At 43.1% G+C, this 9,201-nt stretch overlaps 1 protein-coding gene across 1 annotated transcript; it reads left to right on the top strand.

Annotated features, from left to right (window-relative positions):
• Window positions 1-217: 217 nt before the first annotated feature.
• FAM89A (family with sequence similarity 89 member A) lies at window positions 218-6,356 on the top strand. Its single transcript, XM_079298172.1, has 2 exons — window positions 218-609; window positions 4,351-6,356. The coding sequence occupies exons 1-2, from the start codon at window positions 355-357 to the stop codon at window positions 4,507-4,509; spliced, it is 414 nt and encodes a 137-aa protein (XP_079154298.1). The 5' UTR covers window positions 218-354; the 3' UTR covers window positions 4,510-6,356.
• The last annotated feature ends 2,845 nt before the right edge of the window (window positions 6,357-9,201 follow it).

Here is a 9,201-nt window from a genome sequence, read left to right as displayed (position 1 = left end):
CCCCGGGCCGCGCCCGGAGGCTCAGCCCCGCTGCCGCCGGGCCCTGCTGCCTCCCGCTGCCCGGGGACCGATTGCTGCCGCGGCGCTGCTCCTGAGGGGCCGCGCCCGCACGGCCTCGCCGCACACCAGACAAAGCGGCCGAAGTGCAGTCGCCGAGCGCGGCCCCGGGGCACCTGCGGCGCGGCCCGGCCCCTCCATCGCCCCCCTTCTCTTCCCTTCCCTGCCCTCCTTTCCCTCCGCCGGCCCCGCGCTGCTCCCCCGCCCCCGCCCGGCCCGGAGGCGGGGCGGGCTCCGGGCGGCGCCTCCCGCGACGGGGCCGAGGCGGCTCCTTCCGTCGGTGGCCGCGGCTGCAGCATGAGCGGGCCGGGGCTGCTGGGGCCCGGCGGCGGCGCGGGGCTGCCGCCGCTGCCCAAGAGCCTCAGCGGGCTGCTCAACTCCTCGTCCTCGGGCGGCGGCGGCGGCCAGGGCGGGCGCTGGCGGGACCTGGAGCGGCTCTACGCGCAGAAGTCCCGCATCCAAGACGAGCTGAACGGCGGCGGCCGGGGCTCGCCGCGCCCGCCCAAGCCTCCCAACCTGGACGCGGCGCTGGCCCTGCTCCGCAAGGAGATGGTGAGCGGGGCGGGCCGGGGCTCGGCGGGGGCGGCGGACGTGGCGGGCGGCGGGAGCGCCGCCACCTCCCCGGGCCAGAGCGAGTGCAGCCCCCGTTACCCGGCCCCGGGCGCTGCCCCCTGTCTCGGCCCCGTTACCCGGCTCCGGCCGGCGGCGGGGGAGGGCTGGGGCCGGTGTCGGCAGGGCTGCTCCCGGAGCGGACGGGGAGCCGCTCACCGCGCCCTGCGGCACCCACCGGGACCGGCACCCACCGGGACCGGCACCCACCGGGACCGGCACCCACCGGGACCGGCACCCACGGTCAAAGGCAGGCGTTAAAAAATAACCCCAGGCTCGGCACTGATCCCTGCAGCCCGAGTGGCAGTGATTCGGCGTAGTTTTCTCCAGGACTCTGTTTGGATCCTGTAGCGAGGCGTTATTATAGCGAAATTCTTCCGGGCGACCTGGCGCACCTTTTGATTAAACACTAATTGGGTGTTGGTGCTTGGCTGGTGCAAGCTGCAGCTGTAATGACTAATAATAGCCTAAGCCTTGCGCGCTGAGGATTCTGTAGAATCAGTAGAAGAAAGACAAGGAGCTGTTGGAGAGGGTCACAAAGATAATTAGGGGTCTGGAGCATCTTTCTTATGAAGAGAGACTGCAGGAGGTGGGCCTGTTTAGTCTAGAGACAGGAAGACTGAGAGAGAATCTCAATATATAGAAATATCTTTAGGGTGAGTCTCAAGAGGGTGGTGCCAGACTCTACCGTGGTGCCCAGCAGCCGCATGAAGAGCGCTGGCCATAAACTGAAACACAAGTTCTGCCTCAACACGAGGAAGAACTTTAGATTGAGGGTGGCAGAGCACTGGAACAGGCTGCCCAGGGAAGTCGTGGAATCTCCCTGTCTGAAGACACTCAAAACCTGATCGCATTCATGTGTCACCTGCTCGAGGTGACCCTGCTTTGGCAGGAGGGTTGGACTGGATGATCTCCAGAGGTGTCTTCCAACTCTAATAACTCAGTGAAGCATGTAAAATATGATATTGCTGAAAATCTGCCCTGTTCAAGACTATTCTTCTCAGACTAAAAAGATACTTGAGGACAAGAAGCTCTTTTGGAAGGTCCTTCTGTGGATTTAGAAGGACAATGTATTGTACTGAAATCTTAGTCTGCCACCAGTGTTTCAACAGTTAGAGATAATTCTTAAAACTGTGTATTAGAATTGCCAGTTTGCATTAAAGCTCATGATGGGTGCCTGTTGACTGCCGGGGCTTCCTTTTGCAATGCTGGAAAAGGAAACAAGGACATATGGTCTTAGTCGTCTTAAGCCTTTCCAAAAAAGCAAAGATAACTCATTAGGCAGGTCTAACCTATTTTTTTCCTAATGGGAAATCAAATGAGATATTTCTCAAAGTCTGATAACCAGACTTCCCCTTTAAACTTTCCTTTAATACTCTGTTATCCTTGATGATAATTTGATAAAATACTTCTGAAGAAAAAGATACTTCTAAACACATCAAAGACTTTCAAGCAACAGGCTCCTTGGTTCCAGATGTACTTTTTTGTGGCCTGTACAAATTATAGAGGCTCTTGTGTACTAATAGGCTGCCTTTCATCAAGAAGATAAAAGCACTTTATTACTGATACTGAATGCTCTTTCTTGGCAGCAGTCAAAGATTTTTTTTATTGGGTAATAGGTTTGCTTTAAATTTTCCTTTGTGAGTGAGGAAGGAATGGATGGAGCATCTTTCCCTGCATGATGAAGCAAGGTACTGTGTATGTAAGATTTTAAAGATGAGAAAGTGATGCACTTGGATACTTTGGAGAAGGAGAGAGGAAAGGTCATTTCAGAGTTGTGATCGTGAGGAACTGAATTAAGACATGGAACTGTATGCTATAGGTTGTCTTATCAAGAGTCAAAAGCAGCTTGGCTGGCATTAAAAACTGTGCTAATGCTATCAGGGTTGGATGTTTCTTCAGGCTTTTCTTACATCAGGGATCATACTTGAAAGTTTTGAAGAGTAGTTTTTTCAGTAGACTTGTTTGATATTAGTGGCAGCAACAGAAAAATAAGATATTAAACATAATCATTTGGTTTAAAGACCTGTTATGTTAATTCTGCTGAGCAGTTTTTGCCTTAAAGTTTGTATTTGGCAGTCAGTAGGATTGAACTTCACAGAAAGTGCTGAAGTCCTTCGTGGAGCTGAAACAGGAGAGCAGCTAGTGAAAATGCTCCCACTTTCCTTGGGGGACAAAGGTCACCTGTCTCCAGGTTGACTTTTGTGGTTCAACTCACTCCTGATTGCTTTTAAACAGTTCTGGACTGCACTCTTGTCCCTTAAACGTTTAGCTCTCATGCAGGTCTGCCAGGTGGATCTCATGTTTGTATATCATAGTGTTAAGTCCAGCTTCACAGCATCCTTTCTTACTTTAGGTGAACAGTTTGTTTAGGTTATAAAGGAAAATGGGTGAGAAAAGTAGCATAGATCTGAGGCAAGAGTTCATGTTTTGGCTTCATGATGTCACCAAGTAATTTGTGTTGTTCTTGAAAGCTTTCAGGAAGAGCTGCTCGTAGGATAGTTCAGCAATGTCAAAGTAAGGTCTTCATGCTAGCTAGCTTCTTGTGGTTTTCTTGTCTGCTGAGTGTATTGTCCTGAGAATTCAGAAGCATAAGGAGAGGTAGGAGTTCTCATTCTGAGTAAAATATAACCTGGTGTTCAGGTTGCAGTAAAGGCTGCTAACTTTGTTTGCTTGTTTATTTGTTTGTTTCCTCTTATCATGAGTTGTGGCAAAAACTCTTTATTTGTTGAAACTGAGGCTCACTAGGACAGTCTGTTGGCATAAGGCTTCCTTGAAAAGTAAGGCTGAAATGGCTGTTTCTCTGAAATCTCTAATTGCTGCAAGACAAAACCTAGTTTTAATTTGATCTGACTTGGATAGGTGACAGTGTCAAGGGAGCTCTCCATCTGTTGCCAGAGAGGGAGACTGAATTGAGTTAAATGAGTAGGTTTATTTCACTTTGCAGTGCAACATACTGATTTTGTACCTGACATAAAGATGCAGCCTTTTGTTTTTTGTGGTTCTTCAAATTTTAAATTCACTCTGTAACTAATACTTGAGAAGCTTAAGGACTAAAATATTAGGTGTTTAGTTATAATCAAGCCTATGCTTGAGTGGCACATGAAAATACTCTGGAGATTTGCAAGCTATGACATTTGTCCTTGTGTCACTTCTGCTTTAGTTTTGCTGCCTGAGAGTAGTGTGCTGTATTGTGCTAAACATACCTGGCTTTGTCAGAAGCCTATGTACATCAATGTAGAAAAGGAAATTTGAAACTTTTACTCCAGGCCATTTCAAACAAAAACAGAGTGCCTGTGATGGTGTGACAGAAAGATGTGTGAAAGACACACAGTGTTTCTGGAAAAATACCTCCCTTGCACAATGAGGAATATAGACTTTATGAATTTATCTGCCATAGTTCTGATAGCAGTGATTATGGGAAGTTAAGTACACCATTGTAACACAGCATTTTGAAGAACACTGCATTTGTTCTGTACTATTGCATCACACTATTGTTCTTCTGTCCACTTTGTCCTGTGGGACATCTGTCTCCTTAGAAAATGAATTTTACTTCCACATTTCCTAGCTGTTTAAGGTGGAAAAAAGCTTTATCCTCCCACTTAGCAACAAAAGATATGTGGCATTACAACTGCCATTGGAAGACAGTTGTAATAGTGATTGTTTGAATTGTTCCCCCTGCAGGTTGGCCTTCGGCAGCTGGATATGTCACTGCTGTGTCAGCTCTACTCCCTGTACGAATCCATTCAAGAATACAAAGGTGCCTGCCAAGCTGACTCTAACGCAGACTGCTCGTACGCCCTGGAAAATGGGTTTTTTGATGAAGAGGAGGAATACTTCTAGAAGCAGGAAGATTCCCCTCGAGGCTGATTGAACTGAGGTTCTTTTGTCCTTCTCTCCCTGTAACACACCTCAGCAAGAACGACTGGAATTTGTATGGATCCCTCTTTCTGAGGAGGAACACCCAGCTACCCTGAGTTGTGTTAAATTCTCTTATTTTAACAGGCTGTCAGTACAAGTTACTCATGCAAATACCACTTGAGCAAAGTGCTGTACTTTAACTTTTGAAGAGTCCTCAGACATGCTTGACAAGAGTTTTCAATTTAATATGGAAGGTGGGTGTTTTCATATTGCAAACATTGGTAGCTTATAACTGGAATTTTAATTGTAGAAGACAGCAGTGACTTCCTGAATTGTGATAACTTTGTAAGTGGGGGGGGGAAGCCTCTGCTGTGGTGTACATAGCTCTAGGTGTTTTTTTGGGGGGGTCAGTGGCATTGATAAATGCAGTTTGAACAGGCATCTGGATGCACGCACATCCTCAGCACTACTAAGCTAGTTCTGCTCTTACCGGCTGCATCCAGTTTTGTACTGGGTGAATTGTTTACACAGTTAATTTTTTTTTTCTCCTTAAACTAATTTATTCCTAGCTTACAAGCTGTACATGTGATAGTGAATGCAATCAGCAGGTTTGGTTTTTTTTTTCTGTTGATTTAATTCACTTTCTTGGTACTGCCACTTGGCATTAACTTTTATACTCTTCTCTGGATTTCTTGCATTGACGTAGCTCTTTGACCTGCTAAACGCTGCTCTGAAATGGTTTGCTTAGCTTTTACTGCACTGCATAGTAAAAGCACATTTTCAAACATAGTCTGTCTGCCACTATGTGGCTTGGATAACATGAACTCTTGTGCAAGTGTTCTTGATCATATGAAGAATAAGGAAACCTCTCATATGACACAATGGGACAAATTGCAATATTTTATACTGGGTGAACTTTGTTGCTGTAAGGTAGCTGACAGCTCTTTTTAAAAATGCGAAATAAGTATTTTGAGCACATACTTTGCGTATGTTAAAACTTTTTATACTAACTTGTTCTTTGAAATATAACTTATTTTTGTTTTCAGAACTTGCTAAAGCACTTGGTTAAGTTTTTATTAATTCATAGTGTGAAATGCTTAATCAGCTGAGAGTTGCCAACTATCTGAGTTTTCACCCTTCTCTATTTTAAGTAAAATCAACTCGCAGTGCAATTTTTGTTTTTTAAATTTAATTCTGAAGATTGCTGTAAAGCACAGTGCCTGAATCTTGACACAAGGTAATAATTAAGGGCTTAAACCTCAAAGGGTTTTTGCATGGTTCATGTCTGGCATGCATGCAGTTTGCAGGAAGAATTGGAGATCACATTCTGGGGTAGCTCCTCTGTTAGTTTTTAAAAAAGGCTAGGATGTTTCAGTGATAAAAGCCAAGAGACTTCCAGGGTGCATTTCCTCTAAAATTGGCTTATTTTAGTGGAATTCAAAGGCTGCAAGAGTAAAGACTGTGCTGTAATTGTGTATGTGTGTAAGTTCTTAATCTAGTTTGTGGCAGTGGTTGGATTTTTTTTAAAATGTTAATTCTGGTCTAATTGCTTCACTCACCCAAAACTAAACTGAATGATAAGGAAAACACAGATAATTCAGATTGTTACATGTGTACTTAAAAGTTGTGTGCCTATGTGTGTATACATGTATTAATATATATACACACACATATTTACATGCAACTTTATGCTTTGACTTAAGAATGTATAAGCTTTTAGTATAATTTGCTGTGCTTTTAGTATTTACATGAGGCTTTTTCTAGTCTGTTGAAGTACTGCTATTTTCTTGCTCTTTCCCTAAAAATAAAAAGCATGATGTTTAGCATAACTTATTAATGTTGTGTTTATTTTAATTTACCTTTTCAGTGAATACAAACCCTACCCCCCTTCCCAGCCCTCCTATAAGAAAACTAGGGCTAGTCATCACCCTAGACTGAAGAAAGCAATTTTTAAATTACACTGGAAAGGGTTCCACCTATCTCTGTTTGGAATGGAATTTCCTGCCCCTCTTTTTTAACTGGATTTTACTTGGTTTTGAATTCAGAAGAAAATCTGTTTCTACAACTAAAACTACTGATCCTGATCTTTAGACAGTGCCATTCCTTAACAGTGCCATTCTGTGGTGAGAATGGACTTGAGCAAAATTCACAGAACTTTCTCTTACATGAATTAAAAAGCAAAATTATATATTAAATTTCTCATCATGCTCATGATTTGGGCAACATGGAACATTGTCTAGTATTCCCCGTACCAAGGTAAGAATAAAAGTCCTAAAGCATCACTCCACAAAATGTGGACTGAAACACAGGATGGATTATAAGGACTTGCCAAGTTTTTATCACTCTGTCCCTTTAATAACACCATCTTGTGGGAGAGAGAAATTATATTTCTAAGGAAAACTCAAATTCCATAAGGGCTGGCTAGCCAGATGAAAGTTTTAAAAAGAAGAAATTTGTTACCAAGTCAACAAGCAGTTGTTGCAGAGGCTGATTTCTATGCTTGGTGTTGCAGCTGTTTTTAACAGCATGAAGCAGGGAAATTGCTCTGAAAGGGAGGTGCTTGGTAGAAAAGTGTAGCTTAAATACTGAGTTAGCTGCTACAGGCAGCAAGTCTGTGTGTGCACACATGGAATGGAGTCCTGTTACTACAAAAGCTTCCTATGCATGGTCCAAACCACATCCCAACACAGCTTTCCCTTTTTGACTCTGTAACCCCAGTTCATCTGAACTCCCAAGTTTTTAAGGGTACCTCGTATATATAATGAAAGAAACTCTTGGAAATTTCTCTACCCAGTGAACTCTATGGAACTTTTCCAGTCCCACATAGCACATGCAATAATGAACAGGCCCAGAAAAAGACAGGTTTACAAGGAAACAAGAACACTCAGGCTCTGTTGCCCAGAGGTGGAAAACTCTGAGTTGAGCAGTTCAGAAGGCAATCTACCCTTGGTAACTTTACTGGCCTTTCTCCAAAAGGCCTATAAATGTGGTAAAGTGGTTAGGAATAATTGTTAGTTTTCCACTTGCTGTACTTGAAGTTTTATTTTTACTTAACAGCTTATCACCCTCATTCCATTGCTATGACAACAGCAGAGTCATACTGTCATAATCACATTACAGTTTAGTTCCCTGGAAATTTCCTTAGTCTACAAAAAGAGAAATGTCTGGAAGGAGTGCTCTACTTTGGAGAAAGTGGGTGCCAAAAAGTAATGGGTGGCTGATACCATGGCTAATATAACAGATGAGCATTTATGTTCAGCTTCAGCTCCTGGTGAAGTCACTGTCAGTACTATTGACTTTAGTGCAAATTGACTTCAAAGCAGGGATCTTCTCCTAAAATTAGAATTGCTGTTTATTTCCAAGACTATGGAACAGCTGCATGCAAAGATACAGGAGATACTCAAATACACACTACAAATGTATTACTAAAAGGTACTGCTTTAATGCACTGAAATGCAGTAGGCAATCATTAGAACAACTTGCAAGAAGCATGAATGTTGCTGCCATGGACGTGTTTTCCAATAAAGGTGGGGAAAAATTGCACTCAATTTATGCATAGTTTAGATGCTTGTTAAAATTGAGGCTTTAGGTCCAATATTTGGTGCAGTTGTGAAATTGGAAGATTAGGGGAAGAATTAGGCAAAAATTATTGTAGTACTTGTAATTAATTTAGTTCCTCAATATAGGTAACCAAATCATTTTATGTGGCTTCTAAAATAAGTTTATTTTTGGTTAACTGTGTTTACAGTTTCTTGTAATTAAGACAGTTTGCAAAATTTTAAATGCAATGAAGAGAGTAGCAAAGGCCCCATAGTGTTTATAATTGATCCACTTAGTACTTATTTACAAGCCTAGGGTTTTGTGCCACATTTAGCCTTCAACCTAAGGAAGCAAAGTACATGCAGTAAATCTGTCCAGGCATTTTCTGTCAGTCTGCTTGCTATAAACTAGATTTAATAGGACAGAAGTTGCTCTGTTCTTAGAAACCTTGTAAGAATTTGAAGCTGGAGGAGTAGAGAGACTTAGCTGCTCATTCCTTGGACAGGATCACAGGTATAACTGCCCTTTTAGCTTCTGGGGACTGAGGTTACACTACTTGTCTGTATTTTGAATGTAACAGTCATTTGTTGCAAGTACACCTTTTTTTCTTAACTGGAAAGAGCATGTTTTTCTTGACTTTATTTAGCTGCCTAGCTAAAGCCATCTATTTTCCTGGAGAAATTAGACTGCTCTGAGGGCAAAGGAAACTAATTCCCCCACTCTGCTGTTCAGCTGGCTGCTGGGGAGGAATGTGAAATGGAAGGATTAATCAGGTACATGCCAAAGGGAGCCCTAACAACAGGTCTTTTCTCTACAATGTACAGCTCTGTGACCTTCAGCCACTTTGAAAGAATTTACTCTGTTTTTGTGATGCCTGCCTGTACAGGATACATTACCACAGCAGTTTGAGGTTCATATTCCTTTTTTATACTACATACATTTTCTCAGAAAACAACTCCACAGAAGTACATTTTTCCATCCATTATCTTTAGTTTATTTGGAGTTACTACATTTAACTCTGGGCAATGCTGCATGACCTAAGGAAATAACTTGTTTGTTTTCTTAGCAAAGTAATTAAAAGATTTCCCTTATTTGCAAAGTCATCTTCTATTGATTTAAACATTTTCTCTGAGC

This window comes from Erithacus rubecula, assembly GCF_903797595.1.
Source record: "Erithacus rubecula genome assembly, chromosome: 2".
Lineage (NCBI taxonomy): Eukaryota > Metazoa > Chordata > Aves > Passeriformes > Muscicapidae > Erithacus > Erithacus rubecula.
Note: the sequence above shows the minus strand (reverse complement) of the source record. Positions and strands in the feature narration are given on the sequence as shown.